The following is a 19,795-nucleotide window of genomic DNA, read 5'->3' on the forward strand; positions in this document are numbered from 1 at the left end:
CGATGCCCCTACTGTGGGCAAGAGACTCTCTGCATGTACCTGGTCTATTCATCTCATTCCTGAACTGATTCCACATCCTTCGATATCCACAAATCTATCTCGCTGAGTGTCCACAGTTGCGCTGGATAAAGAATTCCTAAAATTTCCAAATCTCAAGGTAAAGATATTTCTGAAGAGGGGTCCAAACGCAAGACATTGCCTGTTCATGTCCTCCGGAGATGCTGGCAAATCCGTTGAGTTACTCCAGCACTTTGATTTGATTTTCTTCTCACTTGCGTCCTGAATGGTCCACTCGTTATTTTGAGCTGCTGAGGACAAGCACCAACATTTCTCTCACCTCTCTCTTTCGTCGGAGGTTGAGGGAGACCTGATAAAAGTATATAAAATTACGCAAGGAACATGTAGCGAAGCATAATCTATTTCCCAGGGTAGGTAGTCAGAACCTTTTTCCCAGGGTGGGAATGTCAACGCTAGGGTGAATAGCTTTAAGGTGAGAATGGGAAAGTGTAATGGAGATGTGCGGGGTAAGAGTGGTGGGGGCCTGGAACGCATTGTCAGGGGTGGTGGTGGAGGAAGATACGATCGTGGCGATTCCCATAGTGACACCGAGCTTGTCAGTAAGGATAACACTTACTGTATTGTACTATTCCTCCAAACCAAACCATGTTCCACCTTCATATGTGGCTTCTTAGATAGGCACATGGAAGTGCGAGGAATAGAGGGAGGTGGATCATGTAAAGGCAGATGAGATCAGTTTAATTTGAGATCGCTGCCATGTTTGGTACAACCATTGCGGGTCAAAGTTGGCAACCTGTGCTGTACTGTTCTGTGTTTTATTGCATCACCCTTGTTAATAAGCATGAGAATTTAGTGCATTGCAAAGAGATTACCAAATGATTAGATATTTGTTCACTCCTTTTTGTGCAAGAGGCTGATGAGCTGATCTTGCATGGCTCCATCAAAGATTGCCAACTTCTATAAAATTAGGTGCGAGCTATGACACAGGAGTGCAGTGCACTGACTGACCCAGTATTTGTTCCTACCTTTGTCCCCGCTGACCGGTTGCCCTTCATTCTGTGTGAAGGCTCCGTGGACTGCATTTGGCACCATTCCTACACCAATGTACAGAATAGGAATTTCTCCATCACTCTGCTTTCAAACTTGATTAAAGCCTTGGGCAAGGTTCTTCCCATTAACGTACCCTCTGTGTTTTGCTGCTTTCAGCCTCTGTGGTGGAAGAAGCTGTTGCCAGAACTTTGTGAAAGGACAAGAGGACCTGGAGGAGCAAATCAAATCCTGGTGTCTTCACTGCAAGGTATGTACTTGGGTCTCTCACTTTTCAGTAATGGATTTGGTTCTGATCATATCCCTGCCACTAGCTAGCTGCACTTTATTAAGGCTTATCTTGAAGATGCCTGAAATCAGCCACGAGAAGGCAAATCCCCTTCCCATTCCCACACTGACCTTACTGACCTGGGTCTCCTCCATGGCCAGAGTCAAGGCACACGTAAACTGGAGGAACTGCACCTCCTACTCGAACTTGGGGCAGTGTACAACCCAACTGTATGAATGTTGGCTTAACATGTAGGAAGGAACTGCAGATACTGATTTACACCGAAGATAGACACAGAGTGCTGGAGTAACGCAGTGGATTAGCCATCATCTCTGGAGAAAAGGGACGCATGACATTTTGGATCGAAACCCTTCTTCAGACTCCAGTCTGAAGACTTCAATCTGATAGTTCAGTGTGAAGAGTCCAGTTCAAACTACTCTGAAGAACTAGTCCCACCCGAAACATCAGCCATCCTTTTTCTCCAGAGATGCTTCCTGACCCACTGAGTTACTCCAGCACTTTTTATCTGTCTTTATTTCAATGTTGAATTCTCTAATTTCAGGTAACTTGCCCTCCCCCCCCCCCACCTCATCTTCCTCCCCTTACTTTTTTTCACCCCCTCCTTCCCTGTGCCCAACCTGGACTCACATCTATTTTCTCCCCTCCACTTTCACCTACATTCCTTCTTCTGGCTTGACAATTGAGTTGACCCATTGAGTTACTTCAGCACCTTGTATCTTTTTAAAGCATTTTTATTGTTTCTTCCTGAGGAGAAGTTTTTCCTTTGCAGCTCTGGTGAATTTCTCTTTTCAAATAAACAAATGAACCTGCATTAGGTCCTTGTCCTTCTGTGCCTATTTAACTGCCTGTCTAAGTCTCTTAAGCAAAGTGATGGTGTCTGACTACCACATCTCCTGGCTGTACTCTCCCGATGTCAAGCAACACCTGGGCAGCAGGGTGGCGCAGCAGTACTTTCCCTATAAACCTCTTTAAAACTCCATCCTCGACCTCAATGCTAGGCTCTCTTGTTGATACTCCTATCATGTGAAAGATTCTGACTATTCTATCCATGCCACTTATAGATTTCTATCAGGTCACCCCTCTGCTTCCATCACTCAATGGAAAACAAGCCCGGCCTGTCCAATCTCATAACTAAAGTCCTCTAATTCAGGCAACTTTCCGGTGAAGTCAGTGTGAAGAAGGGTCCTGTCCCGAAATATCACCTGTCCGGTTCGATCCTGACTACGGGTGCTGTCTGTACGGAGTTTGTACGTTCTCCCTGTGACCGCATGTATTTTCTCTGGGTGCTCCAATTTCCTCCCATGTCCCAAAGGAGTACAAGTTTGTAGGTTAATTGGCTTCTGTAAATTGTCCCTAATGTGTAGGATAGTGCTAGTGTATTGGATGATCGCTGTTCAACACAGACTCAGTTTCTCTTAAAAAGATACAGAGTGCTGGAGCAACTCAGCAGGTCAGGAAACATCTCTGGAGAACATGGACAGGTGACGTTTCGATTCGGGAGCCTTCCTCAGACTGAACATGGATAGGCGCCATTTCGGGTCGAGACCCTTCTTCAGATGCTGCCAGACCCATTGAGTTACTCCAGCACTTTATGAACTTTCTGATGAATCTCGTTTTAGAACAGAGATGAGGAAACACTTTTTCTCATCTTTTCTGTGGAATTCTCGGCCTCAGACGGCGGTGGAGGCCGGTTCTCTGGATGCTTTCAAGAGAGAGCTAGATAGGGCTCTTAATGATAGCAGAGTCAGGGGAGAAGGCAGGAACGGGCTACTGATTGGGGATGATCAGCCATGATCACATTGAATGGCGTTGCTGGTTCGAAGGGCCGAATGGCCTACACCTGCACCTATTGTCTATTGTCTATTTGCGAATCTCTCCACCACAATTACGTTCATTCTATAGTGGTGATCAGAGCTGCATGCAATGCTTCAGGTGAAGTCTCGCCAGTGTTGAGTGAAGTAGTGTGTTTCTGAAGTTGTACGTTTCTGAAGTTGTGTGTTTCTTCCTCCAGAGACCCTGGCAGTGGTGGCTAGCGTTCTCCCTCCTCTGGATTTCCTGAGGCTGCTGCCAGATGACGGCACTGCCTCGTTTTTCCTACCTCACCTCCTGGAGTGCAGCAGGAAGAGTTCAATCAGCTGACCCATGGCCCGCGTAGGGCAGGGCGAGGATGTGCCGTGGTCTGACCTCGGCAGCTCTGGAAGGAAGGGCGTTATTTTGCCTCAATTCTGGCACTGGAGATAACAGCAGGCTGGAGGGTGCAGACTAGAGCTGTGAATATCAGCCCAACACTATCACTGACAGGCGTAGAAAGCCTCGCTGCAAACTTAGTCATGTGAAGTTGCTGCCTTACTCCCTGATCACATCGCGTGTCGGAGTAGAAATTCACAGCATCGTGGCAGTGTACACAATCTGCTCACTCACACTCTCTTGTGACAATCCACGCTATTCAACAGCAGTATTAATGAACACTCAAGCAAGGATCGAGTGCCAGTGGGTCAGAGAATCTTTTGCAAAACTTCGCTGGAGTTTCTATTTTTAGCCAATCTGAATGCTGAATATATCGCCAAATACCACATAGTGCCATTGGCGGCACAGTGGCGCAGCTGGTAGAGCTGCTGCCTCACAGCACGAGAGACCCGGGTTCGATCCTGACCTCGGGTGCCGTCTATGTGGAGTTTGCACGTTCTCCCTATTTCTGCATGGGTTTCCCCTGGGTGCTCCAGTTTCCACCCACATCTCAAAGGCATGCAGGTTTGTAGGCTAATTGGCCTGTGTAAATTCACCTTAGTGTGTAGGGAATGGATGCGAAAGTAGGATGATATAGAACTAGTGTGGGCAGATGATCGATGGTCAGCATGCACTCGGTGGGTTGAAGGGCCTGGTTCCATGCTGTGCAACTTTTAAACAATCAATCTGCTGTAAAAGAGCCGCAAAGTGCTGGATTAACTCAGTGGGTGAGGCAGCATCTCTGGAGAACATGGATAGGTATCCATGTTCCATGTTCTCCAGAGATGCTGCCTGGCCCACTGAGTTACTCCAGTATCTTGTGTCCCTTTTTTTGTAAACCAGCATCTGCAGTTCCTTGTGTCTAGAATCAATCTGCTCACTCCTTTCTCTGGAGTAAGTTTTTTTTTAAATTTTGTCCAATAAGCCACTGTCACGACATTCCCTTCCTTGAGGAATCTACCATGTTGAAACCCAAACGGGTCATTGCAAGACACTTTCCTTTGGGCTCTGTCAGAAGGACTGGGTGACAAACATGGAACGTAGAACACAGGAACAGGCCCTTCGGCCCACAATGTCTGTGCTGACCATAATGCCAATTCAAATCAGTCCTATCTGCCTGCACATGCTGCCACTTTTCTGCAGAGTGCTATGGATTGCTGAAGATTATTATCTCACTCCTCCCTACACCAACCTCGTTAAGTCTCTGCCTGGCCGGGTTCATTGTGTTCCAGTGACCTTGAGGTTAACTGAACCATTGAGTCTCTTTTCATCATTTTGTGTATTTAACCTGTTATTTATTTAAGCTGTTGATATTTCACCATGTTTCTGTTGGTTCCAGAGATCGACCTTATTTGAAGCCAGTAACCTTTTACCAAGAAAGCGAAAAACATATTTTTTAGATTAGTAAAGTGATACTGCATATATATTAATGCATAAAGTATTAATACTATTATATTTTACTGGTGGTACTCATGTAATCCTGGTGGACTAATTAGTTCACAAACCTGTTGCTAGGTGAACGTTGAGAAGAGTGTGCAATAAAATTCAATAACCAAAAACCCCGGCCACGTCCTCTCATGCACTTCAGCTAAATACCACAGTATAACAAGCTCAAGAATGAAGACAAAATGCTGGAGTAACTCAAAGGTCAAGCAGCATCTCTGAACAAAAGGAAGAGGTGACTTTTCGTGTCGAGACCCTTCTTCAGACTGATATCTGCTTCACTGCGAAATCTCCTCAAGGTATCTCTACTTTGAAGAAGTTCCCCTCTCTCAGACGGAACAGTCTGAAGAAGGGTCTCGACCCGAAACATCACCTACTATTTATCTCCATGGATGCTGCCTGGCCTGCTGAGTTACTCCAGCATTATGTGTCTATCTTTGGTGTAAAACAGCAGCCCTCCTACACAAGCTTAGGAATTGGGTGGATTATAAAATGGATATGGTTGTGTTGAGAAGCACAGCAGCAAACTTGAGTAGATTGGGAGGTCCACATTGGAAATGGAACATGGCGCCAGTGCCTAGTCGTTCAGTGGTTTAATGGTGTGTTTATCGTCACAAATGCTAAGCGCAAACAGTGAAATACTTTTCCTCAAACAGCCCAGTATATTGCCATACCCTGATCCTGGGATTAGCAAGTGTACAGAAATAGTGCACTGCACCCATGTGCAAGAAGTGCAATTTTTGGCACCAATTTCCAAAGTCCACGCTGTAGTTATTATGAGCGGTGCCTGTTCCAGGCAAGTCCCAGGCTGTTGAGGGCCTCCAGCCATCTCCTTCCTTGAACACCACGTCCCTCTCCTCTCCCGTCCACCCTTGTTCCCCGGAGGATGCCTCCCGCAGCCGGCCTCAAGGCCAGACTCCGGTTCCCTCACCTCCCCTACCAGCCTCGCTCCTCGCGGTCTCTCCCGGTCTCTGGTCTTCGGGGGACGAGGTGGTTTCCACCTCCCAGACCGGCAGCAATGAGTAGGGAACCGGCATGGCGGTTCCCTCCTGCAGGCCACGATCCGCCAAGACTTCCATTGGGCCATCGGGGACCGGCTCGGCGGGCTCTTCCTGAAGCCACAGAGTAGACCATGAGGTTGGCCGTGGGGATCGGCGAGGTGGGAATAAGCCAGTTGCTAATTTATACCCACTCAAGCATAATTTTAATTCAACAGTAAAAAAAAGGAAGAAACTGGGCTTTAATTATTGTCCCCATTATATTACTCTACCCCACGTCATTTGGCTTTATGGACTACTTTTCTACTGAGTAAGGTTTTGTGTTTGTGCTGACACCAAATGCTGCAGTAACTCAGCGGGTCAGGCAGCTCTGGAGAACATGGATAGGTGACATTTTGCATTGGGACCCTTCTTCACATATATCTTTTCCCAGAGGATTGTAAACCTTAGGAATAGGATAGGTCACATTCTGGATCGGGATCCTTGTTCAGGCTGAAGAAGGGTCCCCACCTGAAACGTTACCTATCCATGTTCTCCAGAGACGCTGCCTGACTCACTGAATTTAATCCAGCACTTTGTGCCTCTTTTTTTGTAAACCAGCATGTGCAGTTCCTTGTCTCTCCTTGGTATTTGGCTGACGAGCTTTGCAGTATGTGCCATTTCTAATCATTGAAATTGAATCATGAATTACCAAACATTTTCCTGCAGCATTTTCTGCTGGGATGGTGTCCAGATGGATAGATCTATCCATTCTGGAAAGTAGCAAGGAGTGTTGATAATTTGGATCAGTGCAGATGGGTCTTTGGTGGTCAGAATGGACATAATGTAAAAGAGTCATGGTCATAGAGAATGAAAACTAGCTCTTTAGCCCAACTCAATCATGCTGTTGATGTCCTTCTAGGCTAGTCCCATTTGCCCACATTTAACCCCATCCCTCTCAACTTTCCTATCCATGTACCTGTCCAAATGTCTCATAAATATTGCTATTGAGCCCGTCTCAACCACTTCCTCTGGCAGCTCGTTCTACATGCTCACTAGCCTCTATCTATGGCCCCTTAGGTTCCTATTAAACCTTTCCCCTCACACCTAAACCTAAGCTTTTTAGTGCTTGATTCCCTAATCATGGGGGGAAAAGATTCAGCATTCACCTGAAGGACAAAAGGGCTTGTTTCGGTGCCGTAAGTCTCTACAGTATAAGATAAATTGGAGGTATATCATGGGTTCAACCCTCATTAATAACCTTGACTATATACATCAAGGGTAACATCCTATTCTGAGTACCGAGGGATTGCTGCATGTTGAAAGGTGCTGTCTTTAAGGTTAAATATTAAGGTGAGATTCTGACTGAGCTTTTAGTTAGATCTGAAAGATCCTCTAACACTATTTTGAAAAGAACAGACGAATCAACAACAGGGTCTCGGCCAATATTTAGACCTCAGTCAGATCATAACATCATGGCAGGTCATAATCATACGCTGTGGAAACAGACCCTTTGACCCAAGTTACCCATGCTGACCTAGATGCCTCATCTACACTAGCCACACCTGCTTGCATTTAAGTTCTTATTATTGGAGCAGAATCAGGCCATTTGGCCATCAGATCTACTCCACCATTCAACCATGGCTGATCTATCTTTCCCTCTCAACCCCATTCTCCTACCTTCTCCCCATAACCTCCGACACCCATATTAATCAAGAATCTTAGCAATCTCCAACTTAATATCCATTGGCTTGGCCTCCACAGCCTTCTGTGGCAATGAATTCCACAGATTCACCACCCTCTAACTAAAGAAATTCCTCGTCATCTCCTTTCTAAAGGTATGTCCTTTTATTCTGAGGTTATGGTGTCAGAGTCGCCCACTAGTGGTAACATCCTCTCCACGTCCACTCTATCCGGACCTTTCACTATTTGGTAAGTGTCAATGAGGTACCCCCTCATCCTTCTAAACCTTTAGCTCATATCCCTCTAAACCTTTCCTATCCAAGGTGGATATAATGTAACTCATTGTAAAATACAGTAGAATAGATTTTACAAGGTGTATTTTGTCTGACCAGCGTGGGGAATATTGGCACCTGAAGGGAGTGTAAATAGATGTGCGGCACGGTGGCGTAATGGTAGAGTTTCTGCCTTACAGCGATTGCAATGCTGTAGACCTGGGTTCGATCCCGACTACGGGTATTACGTTCTCCCCGTGACAGCGTGGGTTTTCTCTGAGATCTTCGGTTTCCTCCCTCATTCCAAAGGCGTACAGGTTTGTAGGTTAATTGGCTTGGTGTATGTGTGTACAATTTGTCCCGAGTTTATGGGGATCGCTGGTCAGTGCGGACTGGGTGGGCCAGTGGGCTGTATCTCTAAACTAAACTAAACTACGATGACTGTATCGAAGATTTCTACAGCTTGTTTACACACAGTGGCCACTATGCCCATTCCGAATGAGTGCAACAATTGGCAAACTCAGAATCCTCCCCTGAGCTGTTCTGGTGTGCTCTCACGTACTAGCTCCCTAAAAGTACCCATCAATACCTGTTGCATTTCCACTTGTTGGTCTGCACAGTATGGAATCTTCACAGAATGGCAGTAGCATGGATAGTGGCCATTCTGCCTGGCAATTCCATTCCTGCCGTCAGTAAGGTTGTGCATGCCCAACCCTAACCAGTCAGTATGTGAATTGCTTTGCCTCATGTCACTTTGGGTTATTTTACAGATTATCTTCACTCAATGTTCCTAAGTCATGGAGCCAGAAATCATTATTGTAAATTTATCCTGGTATTAGTTCATTACAGTGAACCCTCGATATAACGGACCACGTGGGGGGGGAAGGTATCCGTTATTGCCGATTGTCCGCTATAACTGAGTGAGGGGGATAAAGTTTAACCCAGGGCTGGGAGGGAGGAATCTGTGGAATTCATTGCCGCTGAAGGCTGTGGAGGCCAAGTCAATGGATATTTTTAAGTTGGATAACTGGCAAAAGTGGGAGGTGGTGTAACGAGAACCTCAGTCTGCAATCCGCTATATAGAGGTCTGGATATAGAGGTGCAAGGGTTTACTGTATTGCCACATATACTGCGAAACCATGGGAAAACCGTTGTCTTGTGTGGCTTCCCGACAAATCATACCATCCATGAGTTCAACAGTTAGTGCAAAGAGCAAAAGAAACAACATGCATAATATAGTATTTTACCTGCAGAGAAATTGCTGATAAAATAAAGTACGAGGGCTTCAGCAAGAGAAATTGGAAGATCAAGACTATACCCTTATTGCATGAGAGATCTGTTCAATAGTCTGATAACAGCAGGGAAGATCATAAGACATAGGAGCAGAATTAGGCCATTTGGCCCATCGAGTCTGCTCTGCCATTTGATCGTGGATCTATTTTTCTCTCTCAATCCCATTCTCCTGCCTTCTCTCCACAACCTTTGACACCCTTACCAATGAAGAACCTATCAATCTCCGCTTTAACAATGCCGCTGTTCTTGAATCTGGTGGTACATGCGTTCACCCTTTATAACATTCTGCCAAATGGGAGAGGGGAGAAGAGGGAATGAATGGTCCTTGATTATATTGGCAGCATGTAGTGTAGATGTAGTCAATGGGCGGGAGGCTGGTTTGTGTGATGGACTGGGCTGCGTCCACAACTCTGCAATTTGTAGCGGTCTTGGGCAGAACAATTGTCAAACAAAGTTGTGGTGCAGCTTTTCATTAAAGTCTAGTGCGTTGTCTGGAACTGGACGTAATACTTCAGCAGTGGCCAATCCAGTGTTTTATAAAGGTGCTTCACGTTATCATGTCCATACGTTATAGGAGCAGAATTAGGCCATTCAGCCCATCAAGTCTACTCTGCCATTCAATCATGAGCTACCTTTCCCTCTCAACCTCATTCTCCTGCCTTTCCCCATAACTCCAACACCCTTACTAATCAAGAATCTGTCAATCTCCATCTTAAAATTACCCAATAACATGGCCTCTACAGCTGCCTGTGGCAATGAATTCCAAAGATTTCACCACCCTCCCATTAAATAAATTCCTCCTCATCTCCTTACTAAAGGTACATCCTTTTATTCTGAATCTCTGGGAGAGGTTGGATAGACTCTCCCACTGGTGGAAACATCCTCTCCACAGCCATTCTATCCGGGCCTTTCACTATTCAAGACCATTCATCAGACTGAGAGTCAAGGAGGGGGAAACTAGAGGTAGGAGAACTTACAGATCAAAGCAACTTGTACGCAGTTTGTACGGTCTCCCTTTGACCGTGTGGGTTTTCTCTGGGTGATTTGGTTTCCCCCCACATTCCAAAGACATGCAGGTTTGTAGGTTAATTGGCTTTGGCAAAATTATTAATTGTTCCTGGTGTTCGATAGTGCTAGTGTTCGAGGCGATCAATGTAAGCGTGGACTTGGTGGGCTGAATGGCCCATTTCCACGCTGTAGTTCTTTTAAAAGAAGCAACAAGGCTAACAGTAAAACTAGGTCGTGATTATAGAATAGAGGTTACAGAAAGACTTAATTAGATAACGAACTAGGTCTTGATTACAGAATAAAATGATTGTCCACAAGTCTAACTTATTTGACAGTAGATCCAATTTTCTATTGGATCACAGTTCTATGTGGTCACAGTTTAAGGATAAAGGGGAAATCCTTTAGGACCAAGATGCGAAAAACATTTTTCACAGAGAGAGTGGTGAATCTCTGGAACTCTCTGCCACAGAAGGTAGTTGAGGCCAGTTCATTGGCTATATTTAAGAGGGAGTTAGATGTGGCCCTTGTGGCTAAAGGGATCAGGGGGTATGGAGAGAAGGCAGGTACAGGATACCGAGTTGGATGATCAGCCATGATCATATTGAATGGCGGTGCAAGCTCGAAGGGCCGAATGGTCTACTCCTGCACCTATTTTCTATGTTTCTATTACAATGAAGCATGTATGCTGTAACATAATGGAGTTCCTACATCTTGGGTGTCATCACTGCTGTTTTCCATGTCTTTAACTTTGGGCTTTGTCTGCCGTTCCCTGTGACCACAATCACACAATACACGTCCATATTTACTAGTTATTCGCCCATGCTATCCTCTCCCCCAGAACAGTGCCGAACAAAGATGTGCATTCTTCAGCCAACATGCTCGGCAGTAAGACTGTCCAGCTGTTTTACATTTGTCTTGAAATTACCGTAACAGTAAACCAGTGGACTTAAAAATTTTATTAGACACTTGTCGACAACGGGGTCCATGTAACAATCTCAGCAACACTTCCAATGCAACAATCCTTTTGCATGAGATTGAAATCATTAGCTGGAGTTCGAGCTGTGAAAGATATCTGTACAATCTTCAACTGATCCTAATTAGTTGGAACCAAACAACTTCCCGAACGATAAAAAGCTGCTCCCTTTTTCTGGGTGGGAGAAGAGAGAAAATTAATATTAGATAAAAGATACAAACTTATGAGAAAAATCTAGGTTTAAGCGAATGTAGTAAGTAATACAAACATTGTTAGATCTCTCTGCAGTGGGTTAAAGGCTACAGGGAGGTCAGATCTAAAACACAAAGTACTGGAGGAGCTCAGTGGGTCAGGCAGCATCTGTTGAGGGAAACGGACAGACGACGTTGTGGGTCGGGACTCTTCTTCAGTCTGAGTTCCTCCAGCAGTTTATTGATCGCTTAAGATTCCAGCATCTACAGCCATGTAGGTGCTGTTATTTTAAGGTACCAACTTCATTACAAGTAACAAGTAACAAGTAACGTAGCCTTTATTGTCATTTAGACCTTGCGGTCTGAACGAAATTTAGTTGCCTTGCAGTCCTACGTATAGTAAAAATGACAAAACACACAATAAACACAAATGAACATCCACCACAGTGAGTACACCAGGTACCTCCTCACTGTGGTGGAAGGCAAAAGTCTTAAGTCTTTGTCTCATCCCTTCTTATTCTCCCTCTGCGTCGAGGCCGCTGCCGCTGTCCCAGCCGCCGCTGTCGTTCCACTGGGCCCGCGGTCGGGTCGAGTGGCCGCTGCCGCCGGAACGTGCCCCAGCTCCGAGTTCTGGCCGCCACTGTCCCAGCTCCGAGGCCAGGCCGCCGCTGCCGCTGCCCAGCTCCGAGGCCGCCAGCTCCGCCATTAGGCCTCGGCGCAGGCGGAGACGGGGGATACGACAAAAGAAGTTGCATCCCCCGAAGGAAGAGATCAAAAACGTGTTCCCCTCCACATACACAACATAATAAACCAAAAATCAACTAAACAGGACAAAAGAACAACACAAAAAAAGAAAGAAAAAACAGGCAGACTGCAGGCGAGCCGTTGCTGCTAAGGCAGCGCCGCCATCTAAGGAAGCATGGGCGGAAATCCCGGGGGTGCCGGGGGGACACGCTCTCCCACTCACTGTTTTGAGAGGTGGGGGACGATTCCCCCCATTTTTTGTAATCCAGATTTTAAAACCCGGTGAAATCTCCGCTTTCCGCGAGTCAGTGGGGGTGGGACTGCTGCTCGAGGGTGCCGATTGGACAAGAGAGACGTCGGTCAGCAGGCAATTGGGGCGGGACATGATGATTCAGCGCGATGATTGGAGGAGGGAGGTGTCGGTCAGAGGCGGAAGTCCCTTGCAGTCAGAAACAGGTGAGTTGATCATGGGGAACCAGGATATGGCGGGATGAAGGGTGGGGGTAAATGAGGATAATTCCCAGAGACCAGCAGAGCGGACTAAGGGCCTGTTTAATGAAGAAACGAGTTAAAAGAAAGAGATTAGTTAATAGCATAGAGCACGGTGATTGGAGGAGTGAGACGTGCCAAAACAATCTCGGCAGCCCTGGACACAGACCTGCGCCTCATCCACAGCCAGGATCCATCCCGGCTCTCCGGCGCTGCAATCGCTGCCGAATCGCCACTGGACGATTACCATCCCCACGTGAGTGCCCCCCCCCAGGGGTGGCCAGAGACGTCGGGAGTCAGACGGGAGCGATGTCCCCAGGCCCACAGCCAGAGCAGAGAAGCAGCGCTAAACCCAGCTCAACTGCCTGTCCCGCCAGGTTAACCTACAGCCCTGCCTGGACTTACAGGAAATATGGCCCAGGTTCACAGCCAGCGCGGAGAAGCAGCGATAGCTCCACGACTCCAGGCTGGTATCCTGTCAATCCAGGCAGGGCTGTAGGTTAATCCGGTGAGACAGGCAGAGTTGAGCTGCATTTAGAGCTGGATTGAGCCTCCAAAATTCTGTGTGTGTGTGTGTGTGTGTGTGTGTGTGTGTGTGTGTGTGTGTGTGTGTGTGTGTGTGTGTGTGTGGTGTGTGTGTGTGTGTGTGGCCAAAGGGATGTGTGTGTGTGTGTGTGTGTGTGTGTGTGTGTGTGTGTGTGTGTGTGTGTGTGTGTGTGTGTGCTGTGTGTGTGTGTGTGCGCGCATATGCGTGTGTGTGTGTGTGTGTGTGCGCGCGCGCGCACATGCGCGCGCGACCGCCAAGAAATTGTGTGTCCCTCTGTCCCCCGGTCCCCCCCCCCCATATTTTGATAGCGATTTCCGTGCAAGGAAGTATACCTATGAAAGTGACCTCCCATTTTGGTTTATATGACCATGCAGAAAGAGGGTCTAAAGATGAAAGGGGAAGAAGAAACTGGATACAAATTTAAAATCAGATGTGACCAAAAATGACACTTCAGAGCATCCAATGGATTTTCGTGGTCCTATCTGGAGTGCAATGTATGGCCTATATACAACAACAATCTCCATTTGTATAGTTCTTGGAAGTAGCGAATATATCTTGAGCATTTGACAGCACTGGGCCTGCACTATGCTGGAGTTTAGAGGGATGATGTGGGACCTCAATTAAACTTACTAAATAGTGAAAGACCTGGATAGAGTGGATGTAGAGAGGATTTTCCCGCTAGTGGAGAGTCTAGGACCAGAGGCCACAGCCACAGAATAAACGGACATACCTTTAGAAAGGAGATGAGGAGGAATTTCTTTAGTTAGAAGAATCTGTGGAATTCATTGTCACAGACGGCTGTGGAGGTCAAGTCATTGGGTATTTTTAAGTTGTAGATTGACTGTCTCGTGATTAGTAAGGGTGTCAAAGGTTATGGGAAGAAGGCAGGAAAATGGGTTTGAGAGGGAAAGATAGATCAGCCTGATTGAATGGTGGAGTAGTCTCGATTGGTTGAATGGCCTACTTCAGTTCCTATGACTTATGAACTTATCTCCAATTGGTGTATTACTAATCAAAATGAATTAGTCAAGCTACTTCAAGGCATTTAGACAAATGACCAAAATTTTGTTTACACAAGTCAAAAATAAGAAAAATGTTAGGGCACGGGCTTCAGAGTTTTGGATAGAAATGACAAGATGCCAATAATTAGGACATAGAACGCTACAGCACAAGAATAGACCCTTCAGCCCACAATGTATGTGCCGAACATGATGCCAAGACCAAATCTTATCTGCCTGCACATAATCCATATACCTCCATTCCCTGCATGTCAACATGCCTATCCAAAAGTCTCTTAAATACCACTGTTGTATCTGCCTCCACCACCCCTCCTGGCAGCATGTTCCAGGCATTCACCACCCTCTGTGTAAAAATAATTTTGCCCTGCATATCTCCTTTAGACTTTGCCCCTCTCACCTTAAAGCTATGCCCTCCTGTGGGGGGAAATGTTCTAACTCTATATCTATTTATGCTCCTCATAATTTTATAAACCTCTATCGGGTCTCCCTGCAACCTTGAGTGTAATTCTGTGCAGGATTACTCTACGCCAACACCGTTTCACTGTAATTGCCCAAATGCTCTCTGTTCCCACCAAGCTGATTGTCGCCCAGCTCCACACATAAACTCTGTAGATGTGCACCGTGCAAAGTAACTTGGAAACATGAATATGGGGCACTTGGTATCTATAATGGAGGCACAAAGAACTGCAGATGCTGGAATCTTGAGCAAAACACAAAGTGCTGAAGGAACTCAAATCAGCTAGCAATTGACAGATGACTTTTCAGGTCAGGACCCCTTTTCAGAGATTGTGACCCTTCTTCAGACTCTTTTTGTGGATGGGTCCTGATTTACATTAGATTTTAGACTTTAGAGATACAGCTTGAAAAAAAGCTCCATCAGCCCACCCAGTCCGCGCCGACCAAGGATCCCTGTACACTAGCACTATCTTACACACTAGGGAAAATTTATAATTTTACAGAAGCCAAATTAACTTACAAACCTGCGCGTCTTTGGAAAGTGGGAGGAAACCGGAGCACCCAGAGAAAACCCACGTGGTCACAGGAAAAACGCACAAACTCTGTACACAAGGCACCCATTGTCAGGATTGAATCCGGGTCTCTGGCGCTGTAAGGCAGTAAATCTACCGCGGAGTCACAGTACTGCCCATTTCCCTCCACGGATGCTGCCTGACCAACTGAGTTTCTCCAGCAGTTTGTAATTTGCTTGTGGCTATAATCATTTGATACCCCTTATCCTTGAATTAAAGAATGATACTATATTGTCACATGTACTGAAGTACAGTGAAATGCTTTGCTTTACTTTGCATACAAATGGGTAAAATCATAGAGCAGACCTCACCTAGGCAGTATGCAAGTGTTGCTATGTGTCTGGTGCCATCAACATTTTATAAATATCCTTGTACTGTGGACAAGGATGTTATAGTTCTTTACAGTTAACACCCATTCATTTCTCTGCTTGGTTACAAATGCCACTGCTATATTTTGGACTGTTTTGCAGGCCTACTTCGACTTTTACCTGGTTTTTTGTGGACTGTATATGTTGTTTCCATGCCCCCGTGGATGTGATCTGTTACATGACAGTGGAGGAGCCAGGTGCCTGGATGTTGTGGAAGCATTTCCACAGTTTGGAACGTTCCTGGGAAGAGATCGTAAACATCTCCATGGTGGACTCCATTCATCTGTGGGGAAGTAACCACAGACATGTTCAGAGATGCTTTCCAACACATTGATTCAGAAACACCATGGGAGGTATAAAGGCAACATACATATCAAAATGTGTTCCACTTCAAAGGGTTGTATATTATAGCCCAACGAACAAAAGGCCTAAATACTAAACACTGCCCAGGACTGTCGGCTAGGACTCAGATGATCAATGCCGTGCCCTGAGAATCTTTAGTTATCTTATAGCTATCAAAGTCCTTTGAACTCTTTAATTGGACTTTACTGGAGTTTATCTTGCACTGAACATAATTCCCCATACACTGTGGACGGCTTGATTGTAATCATATGTAGTCTTTCTGCTGACTGGATAGCATGCAACAAAAAAGCTTTTCACTGCACCTTCGTAACCGTGACAATAAACTAAACTCACTAACTAATAATCAAAGGCATTATAAATTGATCAATTGGCATACTTTAAATAGAAATTACTTTGAAAGTTAGAAAATTATTAAGGAAAAGTGCCTCAAAACACACTAGAGTAAAACATAATACAATAATTGAAGCACAGCACAATAATAATCAACCGCTTGTTGCATTTGTTTACTTAAGGTTGTCAACCTTATCCAAATACCTGTATGGGATTGTAAAATTTATTCCAGTTCTCCCTCGCATAAAACAGAGGAGCCAGATGTGAGATGCATCCTGATTTCCTGAATTAAACTCAAGGCAAAGCCACTAGCATAATCAAGGACGAGTCAACCCCGGTCACTGCCTCTTCTCCCCTCTCCCATCAGACAAGAGGTACAGAAGTGTGAAAACGGACACCTCCAGATTCAGGGACAGTTTCTTCTCAGCTGTTATACGGCAACTGAACCATTCTATCAACAGCTAGAGAGGGGTCCTGAGCTGCCATCTAACTCATTGGTAAACCTCGGGCTATCTTACTGGACTTTATCTTGCACTAAACGTTATTTCCTTTATCATGTGTCTGTACACTGTGGATGTCTCGATTGTCATCATGTATAGTGTTTCCATTGACTGGTTAGCAAGGAACAACAAGAAAAAGCTTTTCACTGTACCTCGGTACATGTGACCATAAACAAAACTAAAACTGAAACGTACAATAAAACACTTACCTTGTATTCAAAGCTGTGTCCGTGGAAATGAGCTGTGTGCATGTCTACCTCATTGCCCATGCCAGTGAGATACCAAAATACTTTGTCACCCACATACATATCCAATCCAAGTAAGTTTCCATAGAGCCTCCCATTAATAGCTGGAATCGTGAAGGAAAAGGTAAAGTAGTGCCTTGCCATGATCGTATTGCAGGAATATTATACAGTACAGGTCCCCCACTGATTTTCCAGCACTTTTGGTTCCAGAGCCTAATACTGGATAATCCATTTTTGCTGGACCAACAGAGGTCACATAATAACAATTCAACAATACTCTACTGACTCAATAATTATTCCCCTCCCATGCCTCTAAAGCACCATGGACTTACCAGAAACTTAATAATAATATATTAATCTTATTTATATAGCACATTTTCAGTCAACTTGCATTGACCCCAAAGTGCTTCACATAATTACATTACATTTACACACAGGCAAAGGTGGGTGAAGTGTCTTGCCCCAAGGACACAACGACAGTATGCACTCCAAGCGGGATTCGAACCGGCTACCTTCCAGTCGCCAGCCGAACACTTAGCCCATTGTGCCATCTGTCATCCCCCTAAACTTCAATAAAACAAATATTAAATGTAGGTTAAATTAACAGCAAATCTTGCGCTTCTTACACCTTCTCCCCGTGAGCATGTGTGTTTCCTATGGGTGCTCCGGTTTCCTCCCACATCCCAAAGTCATCGTGTGGGTTCGTAGGTTAATTGGCCTCTGTACAAACTGCCCCTAGTATGCAGGGAGTGGGTGAAAAAGTGGGATAACAAAGAACTAGCGTGAATGGGTGATCAAAGGTTGGCGTGGACTTGGTGAGCTGAGGGTCTGTTTCCAGGCTGTTTTTCTAAACTAAACTCAACCATGTCCATGGATCCCATGACTGAATGCTAACGGAGATAGTGGATGTGAAGGAAGAGGTTCCAAACCACCATAGGTCTCGTAAATAACTGCCTCTGGTCCTTTAAAGTAGACCGCGGTAGCTCTGAACATACCGTGTTTTTTGTTGCTCTCAATAAAATCATCATCTTCTTTGTCAACTTGCTTTGGCTTGGAGCAGTAATTTTTAATATTCTCATCCAAATACCAAGACTGATTCTCGTCCAACACCAGGAAGAGAAGAGCAAACTCCTTGTACTCTGATTTCTTCAAACCAATTTTTTCCAAGAAGTTCTTCTGACAGGTTACCAGAGTCCCTATCAGGCCGCTGTATAAATCCTGCAACAGAGAAAAAGAATGAAAATCAAAAAATGATACGCATCTGAAGCCATTGGGTCTAACGTGCTCTTCAGTCGCTTTATAATGAGTTCCTCCCCTTTTCCTTTCACCTTGTAAATGCTTTCCCTTTGCAAATTTATACAACAACCTTTCCAGGTAATATCACTATGTTTATGAAGTAGTTTAGTTTATTGTCACATGTACCAAAGTGAAAAGTTTGTGTTGCGTGTAATCCAGTCAGCAGAAATACAAATTCCAATCAAGCCATTTACAATGAAAAGATACATGATAAGGGACAGGATACTTGATTTGGACATGTACATGGATAGGGCAGGTTTAGACCAATGGGTCAAATGCAGGCTGGTGGGACTAGTGTAGATGGGGCATGTTGGTCGGTGTGGGCAAGTTGGGCCAAAGGGCTTGATTAGAAACATAGAAACATAGAAATTAGGTGCAGGAGTAGGCCATTCGGCCCTTCGAGCCTGCACCGCCATTCAATATGATGGCTGATCATCCAACTCAGTATCCCGTACCTGCCTTCTCTCCATACCCCCTAATCCCCTTAGCCACAAGGGCCACATCTAACTCCCTCTTAAATATAGCCAATGAACTGGCCTCAACTACCCTCTGTGGCAGAGAGTTCCAGAGATTCACCACTCTCTGTGTGAAAAAAGTTCTTCTCATCTCGGTTTTAAAGGATTTCCCCCTTATCCTTAAGCTGTGATTCCACACTGTGTGACCCTGTGACTATGACCTTTCAAAAGTTACTGTTGAATCTTTTTCCATCACCTCTTCAGGCAAAATATTCCAGACCACTGCATGTCACCAGGTAACAAGATGTTTCCTCGTGTAGGAAGGAACTGCAGATGCTGGTTTACACCAGAGATAGACACAAAATGCTGGAGTAACTCAGCGACTCAAGCTCAATCTCTGGAGAAAAGGAATAGGTGAAGTCTCGGGTCGAGACCCTTCCTCATACACCTGGTTCTTCTGACAAGCAGGTTGAAGGAATTGCAAGGAGACTACCCATTTTATTTTTAAAATAATTGTCTTTCAATATGTTAATCCATTTACGATATGTACAGAGAGAGTAAACAAAGCAAATCTGTCCAGGGAGGGTTAACGCTGGGATCTCATGAACTAAAATCAGTTGTCATGGAGACACAAGGAACTGCAGATGCTGGAGTCTTGAGTAGAACACTAAGTGCTGGAGTAACTCAATGGACTGGTAGAATCTCGGGAGAACATGAATTTGGGTCGGGATCCTTTACAGCGTGAAAACAGGTCCTTCGGCCCACCAAGTCCACACCGACCAGCGATCACCCCACGCACTAGCACCATCCTACACACTAGGGACAATTTACAGAAGCCGATTAACGTATCTTTGAAGTGTGGGAGGAAACCGGAGCACCTGGAGAAAGCCCACGCGGTCACAGGGAGAACGTACAAATTCCATACAGACAGCACCCGAATGACACCCCCTCTAAAGCACAATGGAGTGACAGAAACTTAAATGGAACAAAT

At 45.3% G+C, this 19,795-nt stretch overlaps 2 protein-coding genes across 2 annotated transcripts in view; one reads left to right on the forward strand and one right to left on the reverse strand.

Moving 5' to 3' along the window:
- Window positions 1-5,139, forward strand: part of hps3 (HPS3 biogenesis of lysosomal organelles complex 2 subunit 1) — a 46,525-nt gene extending 41,386 nt beyond the window's left edge. Inside the window, 2 exon segments of the mRNA XM_055645706.1 lie at window positions 1,225-1,315; window positions 3,366-5,139. Coding sequence (XP_055501681.1) covers window positions 1,225-1,315; window positions 3,366-3,493 — 219 coding nt within the window. The 3' untranslated portion in view covers window positions 3,494-5,139.
- A 6,058-nt stretch (window positions 5,140-11,197) lies between these two features.
- cp (ceruloplasmin) overlaps window positions 11,198-19,795 on the reverse strand; it is a 42,451-nt gene continuing 33,853 nt past the window's right edge. The window contains exons 16-19 of the mRNA XM_055645707.1: window positions 18,049-18,271; window positions 17,018-17,157; window positions 15,736-15,898; window positions 11,198-11,403 (exon numbers count right to left, since the gene is read on the reverse strand). Of these exons, the coding sequence (XP_055501682.1) occupies window positions 11,354-11,403; window positions 15,736-15,898; window positions 17,018-17,157; window positions 18,049-18,271 (576 nt within the window). The 3' untranslated portion in view covers window positions 11,198-11,353. The remainder of the gene's footprint in view (window positions 11,404-15,735; window positions 15,899-17,017; window positions 17,158-18,048; window positions 18,272-19,795) is intronic.

The sequence above is a fragment of the Leucoraja erinacea genome, chromosome 14 (genome assembly GCF_028641065.1).
Source record: "Leucoraja erinacea ecotype New England chromosome 14, Leri_hhj_1, whole genome shotgun sequence".
NCBI lineage: Eukaryota > Metazoa > Chordata > Chondrichthyes > Rajiformes > Rajidae > Leucoraja > Leucoraja erinaceus.